This window comes from Mastomys coucha, unplaced genomic scaffold (assembly GCF_008632895.1).
Source record: "Mastomys coucha isolate ucsf_1 unplaced genomic scaffold, UCSF_Mcou_1 pScaffold21, whole genome shotgun sequence".
NCBI classification, from domain to species: Eukaryota; Metazoa; Chordata; class Mammalia; order Rodentia; family Muridae; genus Mastomys; species Mastomys coucha.
The window spans coordinates 16,635,521-16,653,058 of record NW_022196904.1 but is presented as its reverse complement, the minus strand read 5'-3'; the positions used below and the strand labels follow the sequence as shown (position 1 = coordinate 16,653,058).

Genomic DNA, 17,538 nt, shown 5'->3' with positions numbered 1-17,538 from the left:
GGAAGGAAGGAAGGAAGAAAGAAAGAAAGGAAGGAAGGAAGGAAGGAAGGAAGGAAGGAAGGAAGGAAAGGAAGGAAGGGGGAAGGGGAGGAATATTTAGGGACCAGAAAGATGGCTTAGCAGATAAGGGCACAGGCTGTTTTCCCATGGGATCTGGGTTTGATTTTAGCACCCATATCATTCAGCTCATAACTGCCTATAACTCCAGTTCCACCGGGATCTGGCACATTCTACTGACCTGTGGAGTCCTGCACATATATATGTGAGACACATAAACTCATACCCTACAATTTATTTTTGTTGTTGTTGGTTTTATTATTTTTGTTTTGTTTGTTTGTTTTTGTTTTTGTGACAGAGTTCTTCTGTATAGCCCTGGCTATCTTGAAACTTGCTCTGTAGATCAGGTTGGCTTGAAATCCCAGCTGCCTCTGCCTCCTAGTTGCTGGGATTATGGCGTATGCACCACCACACAGCAAGATTTTGTTTAAGTGTTTCAACATGAACTGTAGAGATGGCTCAGTGGTTAAGAGCACACGCTGCTCTTCCAGAGGACCTGCGTTCAGTTCCCAGCACTAAATCAGACTGCTTTAGTTTTGAAGTGGTTTAAACGCCCCGTGAGGGGTGAGGTCTGAAGCTTCAGCTCTCTGAAGGCACCTGCACTCACGTGGGACCCACGTATTAAACAAACACAGGGACATAAGATTCTTAAAAATAGGTCTCTTTAGCCCCAGATGGTGGTGGTACATGCTTTTAATCCCAGCACCCCAGAGGCAGAGGCAGGCAGGTCTCTGTGAGTTCAATGCTAGCCTGTTCTACAGAGGGAGCTCTAAAAACAAAACAAAAAGTATCGCCAGACAGTGGTGGCGCACGCCTTTAATCCCAGCACTTGGGAGGCAGAGGCAGGCGGATTTCTGAGTTGCAGGCCAGCCTGGTCTACAGAGTGAGCTCCAGGACAGCCTGGGCTACACAGGGAAAGGATGTCTAAAAGGCCCTCCATCTTTCCTTCCTTTTTGATGATGAGGTAATGAATGCATTGCTCCTGAGGCGCATGGGTAGGCTCAGGGGCTACTAAGATAAACCCAAGATCATGAAAGCTGCACAGTGGAGTGAGGCCTGTTGCTGCTGTAAGGGGAGTTCTGAAATTCAGGCTTTAGCTGGGAAAGGAGTAAGGTCATCCTCAGGTCATACACACAGGCCTCAGTTCATTGCTACTTTAGTATTCATATTTCAAATACCACTACATAAAGAAATGTTATCTCTGCACAAGCAGATGTGAATTGTTTTCTTTCTGATGTTTGCAGTGTTACTGGTATGATTTGTGTCTGTGCACATGAGTATGATATGGGGGAAACATGCCATGGTACACCTATCATTATCAGAGGACAGCTTTGTGGCGTCCATACTTATATTCCACCTTTATGCGGGTCCTGGGTATCGAACACCAATTGTCAGGCTTGTCTGGAAGCACCTTTACCCTTTGAGCCAGCTTCTTGGCATGTGCCACCCTGTGATGTGCCAGAATTCTTGACTCTCAGCTGGCAAGTGATGCCACTCAGGTCCAACCTCAGGCCCTCCTTTCTCTTCTAGTGCTTCTCACTTTCCCATCTTTCTGTGCTGCTTCAAGTGCACCTGACTTTTCTTCAGAAAGACTTAGAAAGATCTGCTCTCTGGTGGCCTGGCCTTCCTTAACCCCAAGCCCTGTTAGGTGCTTTCCTAGGCTACCTTGAGGCCCATCACTGATTGATGTGTTGTCATATGGATACTAATGGCAACATCACCCTGTAGGGCACCCTAGGTTCCCTGGTAAGGAAGAAGTGGGTTTCAGTGTCCTTTTCTCATTGGAGCTGAAATCTGGTTCAGAGAACACGCGAGCCTCAAGCTCAGTCATTCCCTGAAGATCTGAACCCATGTAATGCCTGTGCTGTACTCTGGCTGAGGGAGCAGATGAGGCCCTGCTGTCAGCAGATGGGTCACTGTCTATTGCACGCTCCCTACTCTGATCAGGTTGCTACCTAGAGAAGTGAAAGGCCCCAGGCCATAGAGTCTCGAGGACTGGCCCAGCTGTGGTTTTGAAGAGGGGATAACACTTTGTTTTGCACCCCCTTACGGAAGGTGGACAAGCCAGCAACAATGCATGGAACTTTGTAGGAGCAGTTAGGGCAGCATGGGGCCACCATGGGCCTGTAGACAAATAATGACAGAAATTGGAGGCCAGGGGTCAGACTGCAATCTCAGGGGCTGGCTGCCCTTTTTTGAGACTGGGTCTTGTATTAGCCTAAAACTTGACAGGTAGGCTAGGTTGGGTGGCCAGTGAACCCTACACAGGTCTGCTTGTCTCTGCCTCCCCAGCACTGCGATTACAAAGGCATGTTACCATACCCAGCATTTTGAATTTTCATATGTTATGTTTGTGTGTGTTTGTGTGAGTGTGTGTGTGTTCCATGCATGCATGTATGTGTACTATGTGGTGTGCCTGATGTCCAAGGAGACCAGAAAATGACATTGGATCCAGAAGACTCAATCCAGTCTGTCCTGCCTCTGAGCTGCTGAGCTCTTCAGGGCCTGAGTACAGAGCTTTGCCTCCTGGGGCAGTGCAGCTGCTGTTTTGCTCATGGACAAACTGAGAGATCATTCCTCAGCCCTACTCAGTGCCAGGTCTGAGTGGACAAGCCGCCTGCTTGGGCTGTAGCCTTTTCCTTACACGTACACCCCTAGTCTACCCAGTGGCTCTCTTAGGGTATTCTTTTGTCCTGTCAAGCCTCCCCTGGTGCTCATGCCTTGCCTATCCCTAGGTCTTCCCTTGTGTATCCTCAGCTACCCAGCCCTGGATAAATATTTAAGGATAAACAGTGGGTGTGCAAGCAGTGTTCTGAGATGCAGCTGGGTCCCTCTCTCTGCAGTAAGAGTTGTGTTTGCTCTGCTCCTCCACTCCCTGGTCACCAAGGTGTCTGGCCTCGGACTGTGATGATGACTGCTGCTGTTTACAAAGCACTAGCCCTTTGCTTCCTTCCACTCTTACTGAGTTGGCTCACTTAGAAGTCTCTGTGTGTGTCTCCTTGGTGGTTTTCTGGATATAGAGACCCAAACATTAGATAAGATACAGGGCCTACAACAGTTTGGATCTTCTGGCCATCAGGGATATGAGGCAAATGAGAGTGGTATTACAATAGCAATACCTTGCTATTGGACCACACTTCATTCTTTGTGTCTCTAGAACCTTCCCTCTGCTGCTGTGTCTTAGGGGACACAAGCATGGCCATCCTGAGTAGTCAAAGTCCCTGGCACAGGCAGCTTCTATAGAAGGAGCCAAGGTCTGACTCCCAACTGGATGTCCTCACTGGGCCACTGTTTCCTCTGATGTGAAGACACATTCATATCCCGAGGCAGAATATCCCCAGTGTCTTCAGGTGCACACATCCTGCTGGGGCCATAGAGGGAAGCCTGCATGCACCCCAGCAGGAAGCTCTAGCCAGTGGCAGCTCCCCTCATAGAGAGACTAAGGCTAGTACCTAGTACATAGGCTAGGGGTACTCTCATAGTTGTTCAAGCATTTACCTAGACAGATTAAGTTCTGTGCCCAGTCACATGCTAAAGGTACAGTAGTTACTAGGACAGACCTGTCTGTAACTGTAAGGAAACTGTGGAAGACAGGAATGGGAAGGAGACCAGCAGCAGCTCCATGGTTGCCTGAGAGTTGTCTGAGTGCATGCCACATTCAATGGGGGGTGTGGAGGCCAGAAGAAAGAGAGCATTGGGTCCACAGAGCTGGAGCAAATGTATTTAAACACTGAGCCATCGCTCTAGCTCCTACTTTATTTGAAATAACTAAAAACTAAAACGGCGCACAGGATGGCTCAGAGGGAAAGTCATTTCCTGCCAAGCCTGTTTGTTGGCTTGGGTTTGATTCTCCTGACCTACATGGTAGAAGGAGAAAACCAACCCCTATGGTCCTGCGATTGCCCTCTACCCTCTGTGTATGTACACAGGACGTAAATGAAAAAGAAAATTCTAAAATGTGTATACTAATGGGATAAGTATCCTGTTTAACACAGTACAACTACTACTACACATTCTCTGCACCTGCTTCGGGATGGTGGTGGGAAAATGTTAGCATATTATCAGATTAAACTGCTCTGTTTCTGTATGAGCAGAAGGCCTTGTGTGTACATTGAAAGCACGCCGGCTCACACATGTGATCTGAACTGTGTTTCAGGCAGCAAGCATGGGTGTTTACATGGTGTGATGGCATGAATTGTGAATGCCAGGTGTGCTTGTGTTCAGGGCTGAGGCTGCATTAAGCTTCAAGAGACAGCTCCAGCACATGCTACCACACACTCATGCCTTACGAGTTTGGTTATTGCAAGTTCAGAAACTTTTTACTGTTTTCCTGACTCCACCCACATACTCAGCTTTGCTCTAGGACCAGAGTGACGCACAGTCAGACCCTTACAGGCTGGAGATGTGTGCCCCGGCTGTAAAACCTCCAAGAGGAGGTACTGTGGGAGCTGAGGCCTGAGTGACAGGTGATTGGGGGTACAGGACACAAGGTGTACAAATAGAGGAGAAAAAGCCCCTCCTCAGCTGGGGCCACCCCTCATTTTGGGGTGTTAGTCCCTGTGCCAGGGGACTTGTTACCACAGCAGGTCATATGCCAGCATTGTGTCTGAACATGGTAATGACAAGAGGAGGTAGACTTGCCTTCCTGGGGTCTCATCTTCTCAAGTACCGAGTGCAGGTGAACCCTGGCTGGTGGTGTCTGGCTCAGCAGGGTTGGAGAGCTTGTGCGTGGGGTAGACAGGATGGCAGCAGTGAGGCTGAACAGTTAGTTGCCTGGAAGTCAGGGCTCCTGATTGTCATGGCTGGCTCCTCACTCTCATTCTACACCTTGCATTTCACCTTAACCTGTCTCAGATATTGCTGCATTCCCCATGGCACCAGAGCGCCCATCATATGAGCAAGCTGCGGGCCTCGTTGGTGCCATTTGCATGCTAGTGAGCCTTTAGCATGAACATCTGACAGTGGGTTCTGGATGAGATGGTGCCTGTGCACCTTGGACTGGCTTTGCCCAATGAAAAGGGTTCTACTTGTTTTTCCCAGTCTCCCCAACAGCATGTGCACCCCCCACCCCCAGCTTTTAGTTGTTGACACATCTTGCAGGTATACATGATCAGCCTACTCCTGTGTAAACTATTTGTCTCACAAGACTCAGTAGCCAGGTGTGGAGGCAGAGGATTAGGAGCTTAAGGCCAGCCGTAGAGGTACCAGGTTCATTCATGGCCACCTAGTTTAAAAAATAATAATGGACTAAAGAGATGACTCAGTGGTTAAGAGCACTGACTGCTCTTCTGAAGGTCCTGAGTTCAAATCCCAGCAACCACATGGTGGCTCACAACCATCCGTAATGAGATCTGATGCCCTCTTCTGGTGTGTCTAAGGACAGCTATAGTGTACTTATATATAATAAATAAATCTTTAAAAAAATAAAAATAAAAAATAATAATGGATAGTCAGTACTGAAGAGACCCTTAGAAGGCTGGGTGGGCATTAGAAGAGACCCTCCCTACTGAGGAGTCATATCCTGGCCATAGCAGCCCTCCACACTGCTCCAACCCCCAGTGTCCTCAGGGTTCCAGGAGTGGACCTTACCTCAGCATGTGGGAAAGGAGCTCTCTCCTGGTGGGGCTACAAGTACCTCTCATTCCAGAGCCGCTGGCAGCCAGCATGACTTCCCTGGGCTCACAAGAAAGGCAAGTCCACAGTTTCTACCGTGCTGTTTGAGGCCTGGACTTAGCTGCGTATGACACTACTATTTAGGACTCCAGCTCAGAAATCAGATAGCTGCCCACTCTGCTCTGGTCTTTCACCTTGAGGTGGGTGTGGAGGCCCGGTATCTCTAACACCTACTGCAGACCCACTGTGGGAGAGTATACAGGTGTTCCTGAGACAGGCAGTTTGTTCTCTGAATGGCTACCTGAAGACAGGGCAGCAGGCAGAGTGCAGTCCTAATCTGAAGGCTTGCTAAGGAACCTGGACTTTTCACTGAGCATGATGCCCCACTGCACCCCACAGTCGTTCCTCCCCCAGAACCCTACCTTTCTATATCACACTGTCTTATTCTCAAGCACTCTGCCAAGAACCTGACCTCTTTTTTTTTTTTTTCCGGTTTTTCGAGACAGGGTTTCTCTGTGTAACACTGGCTGTCCTGGAACTCACTCTGTAGATCAGGCTGGCCTCGAACTCAGAAATCCGCCTGCCTCTGCCTCCCAAGTGCTGGGATTGAAGGTGTGCACCACCACTGCCCAGCTAGAACCTGACCTCTTGAGGGTAGCAGCTCCCAACTGATCATAGAAGTTTAGTTTGTCTGTTCTTCCCAATTTTAATGTGAAGTTGTTAATTCCACCAGACGAGAATAAGACCACTACCACAATTTCTGAGCCTAATTTTGAAACAAGCTTTATTAAATACTGGCCAGGATGATGGACACTGGCCAGGTCCACACCTGGGATTCCCAGAGCATGGCACCACATTATGTTAATCAAAGGCAAAGCCTACGAGACTATGTACTTCCCATCTTCATCCAGCTGGGGTATACACCCTCAGGTACTTCCAGCCTATGTGTGATCAAGTACGTCCTGTGCAGTTGGGGCAGCCAAGCTTTTTTTACAGGAGTGAAAACACATGGCTTGTTATCTTATATGAACAATAATTCCCAATGTTCCAGGAAGTTGTCTGTCTTTAGGCAAGTGTGGATCACAGGTTAGAGATGGTTTTGTTTTATAGTTCTCTTAAGCACAGTAATTTAAACTTAAAACACACCATAACTTAAAACTGAATCATCACAAAGTCCCCCTTACTCTGGAACCTAGGCCAGCCTTGAATTCAAGTTAATCCTTCTGCCTCAGCTTTCTGTGTGCTAGTATTAAAGGTGTGAGCCACCATGGTTTTTCTAGGTGAGTAAATGTCTGAATACCACACAGGCCTCAGTGCTGAAAAGTTGGACAAGCATGATAGTGTTCGCCTTTAATCTCAGGATTTATGAGGCTTAAGTGGGGGGGGTCACCTGTGTGTTTCAGGATATCTAAGGCCATATGAATGAAAATGAGAATGTGACCAATCCTATATATGTTGAGGAGAAGGTTTTATTATAGATATGATGTAGAAAAACAACAAAGGCATCTAGAAGAGTCCAGACAAAACATGGCCAGCAGAATAGACCAGGGTCATGGAGAGGGGAAGAAGAGAAGAGAGAGGAGAAAAGGCCAAGAGGGGACCAGGAGCCAAGATAGTGTGTGACCAAAATGGCTGAATTATATTGGACTCTGAAGCTGGAGCAGTGGAAGCCCAGTTCCTTGGGTGGAAAGGTCTGGGTAAGGATTCAGGTAACGAGAGCCGTGGGGAGAGAGACGCGCCCCAGAGACATTGCCTTAAAAAGTAAACATTCTCTCCTGCCTCTCTCTTACATCTTGTCCCTTCTCTCCCCATTCCCTTCCCCCTCTCTCCACGTGGCCATGGCCAGCCCCTACTTCTCTACTCTCTCCTTCTCTCTGCCTTTCTCAGTCTCTGCCACCCTCTTAACTCCCCTCCCCATGCCCTGAATAAACTCTATTCTATACTAAAAAAAAATAAAATAAAATAAACATTCTTTTCCATGATCCCCTTCAGCTTGTCTAGCTCGCCCTCCTAGAAAGCACCTCCCTGTGTGTCCTTCCAGAGCTCAACATCTGAACATAAAACTGTTTTGCCTCATGTTCCTCCTCTGAAGCAGAAGTGAGATCCCTCACTTGAGGAAAACGTTTGAGGGGTTGACCCAAGTTTGCAGAGGAAGCTCATGAGACAGCCTGGCATGGGTGTATCAGTGTGTGGTTCATCTGTTGCAGCCATATTTGTCATGCCAGCAGCAGTATCCTGTAGAGCCTGGCCTCTGCCATCAGCACGCCCTGGCCTTGGTGCAGTGAGCCTGAGGGACCTGCATGTTCCATCTGTGCTCTGCATTCTGCCTAGAGGCTCTGCTCTGGAAAATGGCATCTTGGAGCTGCTGGCCTCTGTGGTGCACCTAGGGGTGGGAGTCTACCGTGCCTGCTTCCCAGCCATACCTCGGGCCCCTTGGTAGCCACATGAGATGCCATTCATCCACCTCAGAGCATGCTTCACTGGATGCTTCTGGTTTCCAGTCCCAACAGCTTGCCATGGGGGACAAACAATCTTAAGCAGTACTGCTCTACTCCGCTTCCCTCCTCAGTGGCCTCTTCCCACCAAGGCCTTCAGTGGTGCCTCCCTCTACAGTGGTCTGCCCCAACCACCTGCTCCTGCCACACACTATCCCAAGGACTGCTGCCAGCTGCTGTGCTGTCCTCTATGTCCCCACCCTGAGACTCCCACAGGGCTGGAGTGATGCCTGCTGAATGAAGGAGCTCTGTGGCAGGAGCCTGGGGAACCGCCCCTCTCCTCTCCTGCCCCTCTCCACTGTCAGATGGCCTCTTCTTTTTCATTCCATAATAGCAACACAGTGTTGCCAAGTGTAGGGGCTCTCAGGGTGGTGCCCATAGATCACCTAGGGCCTCATTAACATCCAGTCAGGCCCTAGCTGGGACCTCCCAGGTGAAATGGCGCTCTCTGAGCCTGGCTCACCAGGTCCCCGTCCATGGTGGGGATCAAAGACAGGGGAGATTGTTCCCATTAAGGACAGCATGGAGTTAGGGTGTGGGTTAGTGAGCAGCCCCGCCTCTGGGCTATGTGCACTCTACCCCCATTGTTGTTCTCCTGGGAACTCCTAGAAGATGCCCAGTTCCTTCCAGTTTCCAGCTGCTGGGGATAACTTGAGGGAGCTGCCCACCCCCACCCCTAACCCCGCCCCGCTGACCCTGCATTCCATCTCCACCCTTGCACCTGTGTGCACATGTGAGGCTATGTTTCCTGGCCACCTGTCACCTGATGCTTAGCATCAGATTTCTCACTGTTTCTGTAAAAGCCACAGCAGCCTATCTCTGGAGAGAGGTAGGCCCCACTGCTGAGGCTCTGCTTGCCAGCCATGCCACAGGTTCCTCTTAAGGAACTCATATGTCCCCATTCCTTGAGTGATGGGGCCTATATTCCCACCCACCTAACTCTATTGCCGCAGCAGTAAGAAGATGGATATGGCTTCCTTGTTTCCGAGCCCTTCGTCATCTGGCTCTGTGACTGGGCAGATGCCTGGCCTTTGGCAGGCTTTCTTGTATAAGATGGAAGTGTGCCTATCCTGGGGATCTGTCCCAGACCTGGCTAAATGAAGTCACCTGTGGAAAGTCCTTAGCCATGCAGGGAATCCCAGTGCTTGAGAGGTCAGGGCACAAGGGTCATGAGTTGAGGCCCCACGTGGGTTTTCTAAGGAGCTCCTGTGTTATAAGGGAAAGACAAACAAACTAACAAAACACTCTGCAGCTGTGTCCCTCCTGACAGAAAGCCAGCTGCTTCTCTGGTCACCTCATGTCACTAACCCATGAGACTTGGTGCCCTTTCAGAGAGGTTGCTGGGGTCATTTATCCAGTCTTGGCAGGACAAAGATCAGAATATGTCACCTCGATGGGTCCACTCCAGCGCAGCCTTCTCTGAAACACACACACAGTCACGACAATCTCCCCTTCCTTTCTGAAAACAGCTTCAGTTGGCAGCCTGCTTCCCTTGGCACACAGAAGGTTGAATTCACATTGAGTGGACACACCTGAAGTGTGCCCCACAGAGCTCCTGCACTGCCACCAAACTGGCCTGTGTGCCTCTCCTATTCTGATGTGCAGAGTATCTGATCACAACAAACACTATACCAAGTTATAGCCCCAGTCATCTTTTCTCCCAAAGATGTATTTCTTAGTTTCTTTGTTTTATTGTATTGTTGTTGTTGTTGTTGTTGTTGTTGTATTTGAGACAGGGTTTCTCTGTGTAGCCCTGGTTGTCCTGGAACTGGCTCTGTAGACTAGGCTGGCCTCGAAGAACTCAGAGATCCTCTGCCTCTGCCTGCCAAGTGCTGGGATTAAAGGCATGTGCTGCCACCACCCAGATTAATTGATTATTTTACAGGTATGTGCCTGAGTGTGTACATGTACACCACATTTGTGTAGGTACCCTTGGAGGCCAGAACAGGATGTTGAATCCTATGGAGCTGGAGTTGCAGTTTTGGCTGTCTGTTGTAGGTGATGGGAACCAAACCCAGGTTCTCTGCAAGAATAGTTAGGGCTCTTGACTGCTGAACCCTGCCTCTCTCTTCCTTATTATTTTTTTTATTATTATTATTATGATTATGATGATGATGATGATGATGATGATGATGATGATGATGATGATTTTGGTTTTTTGAGACAGGGTTTCTCTATAGGCCTGGCTGTCCTGGAACTCACTCTGTAGACCAGGCTGGCCTCGAACTCAGAAATCCACCTGCCTCTGCCTCCCAAGTGCTGGGATTAAAGGTGTGCGTCACCACCGCCCCGCTCTTCCTTACCTTTAAATAAATACAGGTGCATAATGATTAATATTCCTGCTTCCAAGATACTCACCAGTTTTTCCTCTAACCCCACTGGTGATGATTCTAGGTGGTGTGAAGCCAGCTGTAGTAGGCCAGGGCCACCAAGACATGTACATCAGGGCTTGGCTTTGAGCCCTTTCTCTTGTGTCTTTACTGTATCTGTCACCACTTAGAAAGTGGGAAATTGGTAAAATGTAGTTGTCATTTTTTTAAAAGATTTATTTATTTATTAATTATATGGAAGTACACTGTAGCTGTCTTCAGACACCCCAGAAGAGGGCATCAGATCTTATTACGGATGGTTGTGAGCCACCATGTGGTTGCTGGGATTTGAACTCAGGACCTTTGGAAGAGCAGTCAGTGCTCTGAACTGCTGAGCCATCTCTCCAGCCCCCATGTCATTTTTATTTGTTTTGTATGTGTATGGCTGTTATTGCCCATGTGTCTGTCTGTCACATGCATATTTGATGCTCAGAGAGGCTAGAAGAGGGCGTTGGATCCCCTGGGACTGGGGGTGCAGACACACCCTGTGGTTGGTGGAAATTGGATTCCTCCTCTGAAGAAGAGCTAGAAGAGAACCATCTCTCCAGCCATATGTTAGTATCTTTAGTGTGGCACTGGGAGCTGTTTCCCCAGCTCACTTTAATTTTTTCTTGGGTCAGGGTCTCACTGAGTTGCCCAGGCTGCCCTTGAGCTTATTTTGTAGCTCAAGCTAGCCTTGAGCTCCTCCTGCCCCAGCCTCCTGAGTACCTAGAATTATATGCGTATGTCCCCACATCAGGCTTTGCTGTTGTTGGCTTCTTGTTGATTATACAAGGCTGAGACTTACCAGTGTTGACGAAGCAGCCCATGTTAGCCCAGACCCAGCTTCACCCTACCTAATGTCGCTGGCCTGGACCTGTGGTCTTTGATTGAACCAGATTCAGTGGTGCCTTCTGTAAACTCTGGGATTCCTCAGAGTGATTTTTAAAGGCAGAATATTAAATAGACTTAGAAAAGATGCCAGTTAAAATAAGATAGCCTTCTTTTAAGATTATCATCTGCTGTTGACATTTCTTCTCTCTTTTTTTTTTTTCGAGACAGGGTTTCTCTGTGTAGACCAGGCTGGCCTCGAACTCAGAAATCCACCTGCCTCTGCCTCCCAAGTGCTGGGGTTAAAGGCGTGCGCCACCGCCGCCCGGCTGACCTTTCTTCTCAGTGGAAGTGGCTATAACTGCTGCTGTGCTCAAGATAGTTGTGAGCACCCAAAGTCTTCAAGTATGTGTGTGATGTGAGAAAATTCAACTTTGGTTGTTTTGTGGGTTCATGGGGTTCTGGAGACGTAAACTAGAATGTTTTGTGAACTTTTTACCACTGAGCCCCAAGCCCCTCACTGGGGGACTCTAGTCAGGGGCTCTACCAGTGAGCTACATACTGTTTATTTATTATTTATTTTTTATTGTAATTTGAGCAGGGTCTAACTAAGTTGCCTAAGCTGGCCTTTTATTCACTTTGTAGTCCAAGCTGACTTTAAACTTTTGACCTTCTGCCTCAGCCTCCCAAGTAACTGCAATGCCTGGCTTAAATTTATTTTTCTAAAAATTTTGAAAGGAGCAAATCTGGGTAGACAAAAGTGTGAGTTAACCTGCCTCACAGAGCTGCCTGAGAGCCTTAGGGCCATGGGGCTGCTTGGCTTCATCTCCTCTCTTCCATCATGAATGTAACAGCCATTCTGTGATGGCTCTCACAGGTCCATCCTCTCCTTTATTCTCTGGTCATTGCCTTTGGACTGAGGGGTGTGGTTAGCCATGGGCTAGATTTCAGGAGAGAAGGACCTGAGAGCTGGGAGGAGTTCAGATCCTGGCTGTGTTGTGTACCAGCTGTGCCCTAAGTAAGGCTGGTTCTTGATCTCTCTGAGATGAAGATCTTTTCATGGGATCAAAGTGAAACTAAATTAAAGTGAGCAGAATGCAGTGGCACTACATGTTTAATTCCAGCATTCCAGAAGCTGAGGCAGGATGGTCAGCCATTTCAAGCAAGGCATGGTGGGTGTACTTGGGAGGGCAGAGGGGCAAATCTCTGTGAGTACAGGCCAGCCTGGTCTACAAAGAGAGTTCTAGGACAGCCAAGGCTACAAACGGAGACCCTGTTTCAAACAAACAAAACTTTAATTTAAAAATTACATTATTTATATTGTTTTGGGGGTGGCCCTTCTCCCAGGGCATATGTGTAATTAGAAGATAGTTTGGTCGAGTTGGTTCTATCCTTCCACTCTGTGGGTCCAAGGATCCAACTCAGGTTTTTGGGCTTGATGTTGAACTAATGTTTTAATGAGGGGTTGCCTAGATCAAGTGAGGCTGTGTGTGGGTACGTGGGGGATTTTCTTGGGTGTCACTTGAGGTAGGATGGAAGGTCTACTTGGTGTGTGGACAACACGGCTTATGGACTGCGCCTTGATCTGTGTAAGGAAGGAGAGAGCTAGCTGCCTCTGTTTACCCCTGGCTGCCAATGTGGGGTGTGGTGTGACTGGTTTGTCTCCAGCTCCTGCCTGTGTGGCTTTGCTGCAGTGAGGGACTGTAGCTGAAGCCACACACTCCTCCGTTGTGCTTTTGTTACAAAAGTGAAAATAGAGCACCTGTTGTGCCAAATGCCTGCCCTAAGCCTGGCCCTGTGCTGCCAGGTATTGCTGGGCACCTGGGAGCAAGGGTTCCCCATGTAGTAAGCTGGGGAGGGGGGAGACTTGTAAGCAAAAGTCTTTTGAGTTGTGTATGTTTCTGTGGCTGTCTGAGAGCCCCAGTGACTTGGAGGGGGCTGTGCCAGCTTCCTGTGTGATGCCTATGACCAGAGCTCATCATGCTGCTGTCAAGAGGAAAGGATGGGGCTCCTGTAAGACAGCAAGCGAGGGCTGTGGATTCTGAGCCTGCTCCTTTGCCCACAGCCCAGAATGTGACGGTGGATGAAGTGATCAGTGCCTACAGGCAGGCCTGCCAGAAGCTGAACTGCCGACAAATTCCCAAGCTCCTCAGGCAGCTGCAGGTATGGGGGCTGTGGACACTGGCGGAATGTATATGCTGTGTGTGTGTGTGTGTGTGTGTGTGTGTGTGTGTTTAGCACAGCCCTGGAAACAGCCCAGTCAGTCTGCCCTAGCCTTACCCAGGGCCTGTGTAAGGATAGCTGCAGAAATCCCTAGTTCAGCTATGAAATTAGCAACAGTCCAGAATTACATAAAATGATAATTACCAAGTCTTTCAGCCCTAAAGAAATTCTGTCCTCAAAGAAAAGCCTTTGCCAGGCTGTGGTGGCGCACACCTTTGATCCCAGCACTTAGGAGGCAGAGGCAGGCAGATTTCTGAGTTTGAGGCCAGCCTGGTCTACAGAGTGAGTTCCAGGACAGCCAGGGCTATACAGAGAAACCCTGTCTCCAAAAACCAAAAGAAAAAAGAAAAGCCTTAATCTTGTCAATTAAATCGAAACTTGAAAATTCATTCCTAAGGTGTGAGAGTTATAAGCCAAGTATCTGCCTGGGCTCCGAGGCCTGATTCAACAAATGAGCACAATAGCAAAAACCTGAGTCTGCTTCCAGAGTGCTTATATACTCCTCACTGTTGAGGAGGTTAGAGCAAGCTGGCACTGCCTGTCAGCCCAGCACTTAGACGGTGGAGGCAGAAAGATGGAGTTCAGGGTCATTATCAGCTACATAATGAATTTGGAGGCCAGCCTGAGTTATATGAGACCTTGTCTCCAAAATCAAAAATGAGCTGGCCAGATGACTGAGAGGTAAAGGTGCTTGCTATCCAGCCTGACAGCCAGAACCCACATGCTAGCTAAAAATAGAGGACTACATTTTCACATGAGCTCAGTGATATGTGTGGTGCACATACATGTGTGCATGTGAAAAAACGGTTTGAATATAGTAGCCATGGAAAGCAAAATTGACTTCTCATTTCTCCTTCACATCCCAGGAGGCCTGTGCTCAGCCTACGAACTTAGCACTGCTGGCTTAGGAGTGCAGGCACCAAGAGCTGTCCAAGCTAGTGTGAAGGCAGGCGCACTCTGCCCATAGCCTCCTTGCTTTCCTATGGTCAACCCTTGCCCTACCTCCACATGGGGCACTTGCGGTGCCTGGAATATTGTCCTGCTGAGTTCCTGGGCTATGTATATTCTGCAGAGTTGGCAAAGTAGGGCCTTGCCACTTCCTGGGAAGATAGCCACTCAGTGTGGCATCTGAGGCAAGGATGAGGGCCAACTAGACCTGAACCTGACCAGACAAGTATGTTGACAAGCCAGCGTGAGCCTCTCTGTCCTGGGCTTTGTCATGGTGCTCAACTCTGACAGTGAAGCCCAGAGAGGGACCTGGCATGTGTGTGGGTTAGGTGAACCCTACAGGGAGAGTCTGGGAAAACACCCGAGCCAGTGCCTTTGCATGCTTTGCTGAGTACCACAGGTGGCTGTCAGCCTGCCCATCTCAGTCCCTTGGGCCAGATTTCTCCAAGTCCAGGCCTCACTTGAACAGCTGGAGAGATGGGTCTGTGGCTGCCTGGCTGCAGGCAGATTCCTCTCATGCCCTACGTGCTCACAACCAGTCCTGATTGTCTTCTGGGTCTTCATCCAGCGAGATGCCCTGCCCTGCCCATTCCAGATGCCATCTCACTGCAGAGCATGGCAGAGCCCGTTGAGCCTTGGCTCCCCCACTGTCAGGCCACCCCTCTTCTGGGGTGTCTTACCTGCCTTGACCTGCTCCATCCTGCTTTCTTAGGAGTTCACGGATCTTGAGCAACGAATCAACTGCCTGGACCTAAAAGGTATGTGTCCCCAAGGATAGCAGGGGTGGCGAAGGGTTCAGTGGTTTCTGCAGGAGTCAGAGGCTGGTGGTAGTGGTGTGGACTGTCCATCTAAAGATGCCTGCCCCTTCCTAGGGGAGAAGCTTGACTACAAGACCTGTGAGGCTCTGGAGGAGGTCTTTAAGAGGCTACAGTTCAAGGTTGTGGACCTGGAGCAAACCAACTTGGATGAGGATGTGAGTACCCACTGCCACCAGACTTGGACGGGAGAGGGCAAGGGCAGGGCCTCATGAAGACCAGAAGCAGGTATCTAATATGACAAGGGTGGGGGCCTGAGACCCTGAAGGTGAGGCCTGGGGAGCAGGCTGAGGGGTGAGTGTGGCCACCAAGAGCTATCGTGGCTATCACACTAAGGGAGCTGACGGGAATCTGGAAATCGCAATCTCTGAGGGCTGTGTTCTTGAGTGTAGCTTGGAGAAGAGCTCCACCCTCCCGGGTCATACAGAGCATACCTGTCATCCTGAGGCTGCTGCCTGCTCAGCACCCTTCCTGTGGCACAGCCCATGTCTTTTCCTTGGCCACCTGACCTGAGGCCAAGCCCACATGTGCCTGCCTCCAGGGTGCCTCAGCCCTCTTTGACATGATTGAGTACTACGAGTCGGCCACCCACCTCAACATCTCTTTCAACAAGCACATTGGCACTCGGGGCTGGCAGGCTGCTGCCCACATGATGCGAAAGGTGGGTACCTCACCGGCTGGTAGGAAAAATGTGAGGAAGCACCTACCCCAGGCCCATCTCTCCTGCCCTCCTGCAGGGTAATACACCATCCTTCCCCCTCCTTAGAATGACCTTGGGAAGTGGCCTATTGCAGCCCTGGCTTACTCAACAATGCAAGGAGGGGCAGGGTGGAACCTAGATGCCAGCTGGGTCTATAAAATGACCTATCCCCTGCCTTGTCCCCACCAGACAAGTTGCCTACAGTACCTAGATGCCCGCAACACACCCCTGCTGGACCACTCAGCACCCTTTGTGGCTCGTGCCCTACGCATCCGCAGCAGCCTGGCAGTGCTACACCTAGAAAATGCCAGCCTGTCTGGGCGGCCCCTCATGCTGCTGGGTAAGTCTGTGTCTGGGAGGCCTCCTACTGGCCAGGTAACCCAGGACATGAGCTGGCCAGTCACTCCCACCACTTCCCAGCCACAGCTCTGAAGATGAACATGAACCTACGAGAACTGTACTTGGCGGACAACAAGCTCAATGGCCTGCAGGACTCAGCCCAGCTGGGCAACTTGCTCAAGTTCAACTGCTCCCTGCAAATTCTGGACCTGCGGAACAACCATGTGCTAGACTCAGGTGCGCTGCCTCCTACTTCTGTCCACGCTGTTACCCAGCACCTTCTGTGCCCAACCCTGTGCTAAGGTGGGAGATGCCAAGTACAAGCTTGAGCTCTCCCAGTACTGTCCTCTGGAGTTTACAGGTGGCAGGGATGTGCTGGCAGTGGTAGCTCTGATAGGAGCTTACACAGGAGTCAGCCCAAGGGCTAGAGTCAGAAGTCAGGCCCGAGCCTCTAGATCTCTCATGAGCAGAGGTGCTCTCAGCGATGGATGAGGCACTGACCACTTGCCTTCCCTAGGTCTGGCCTACATCTGCGAGGGTCTCAAGGAGCAGAGGAAGGGGCTGGTGACCCTGGTGCTGTGGAACAACCAGCTCACACACACAGGCATGGCCTTCTTAGGCATGGCGCTGGTGAGTCCAGGGCTGTTCATTGGCCTCGTCCTGCCCACCCATGCATGTTTAATTACACTTCTGGGTGTGTGTGTGTGTGTTCCAGTGTGTATGTGGAGGGCAGAGGACACCTTGAAAGAGACAGTTTTCTCTTTCTACCATGTATAAATATTTCAGGTTTCGAACTTAGAGCCTCAGGCCATTTCACCAGCTCTGGGCCCTGTTTCTTTCAAATTCTTTCTTTTTCTTTTTTCGTTTTTTCAAGACAGGGTTTCTCTGTGTTGCCTAACTGACCTGAACTTGCTGTGTAGACCAGGCTTGTCTCAGACCAGACATTCATCTGTCTTTGCCTCCCAAGTGCTGGGATTAAAGGCATGTGCCACCACTGCCTTCCTGGGCCACTTCTGTAATTGCATACTTATTTGTAACAGACTATGTAGGACAATGCTTTGCATAAACTGAATATGTTAGCTTAAAAAGTTAGTATTTCTGGGGTGGTGGTGGTGGTGCACGCCTTTAATCCCAGCACTTGGGAGGCAGAGGCAGGCAGATTTCTGAGT

At 49.6% G+C, this 17,538-nt stretch overlaps 1 protein-coding gene across 1 annotated transcript in view; it reads left to right on the top strand.

Moving 5' to 3' along the window:
* Ppp1r37 (protein phosphatase 1 regulatory subunit 37) overlaps window positions 1-17,538 on the top strand; it is a 33,536-nt gene that overhangs the window by 13,169 nt on the left and 2,829 nt on the right. The window contains exons 2-8 of the mRNA XM_031385575.1: window positions 13,410-13,507; window positions 15,228-15,273; window positions 15,388-15,488; window positions 15,872-15,991; window positions 16,220-16,370; window positions 16,451-16,606; window positions 16,887-16,999. Coding sequence (XP_031241435.1) covers window positions 13,410-13,507; window positions 15,228-15,273; window positions 15,388-15,488; window positions 15,872-15,991; window positions 16,220-16,370; window positions 16,451-16,606; window positions 16,887-16,999 — 785 coding nt within the window. The remainder of the gene's footprint in view (window positions 1-13,409; window positions 13,508-15,227; window positions 15,274-15,387; window positions 15,489-15,871; window positions 15,992-16,219; window positions 16,371-16,450; window positions 16,607-16,886; window positions 17,000-17,538) is intronic.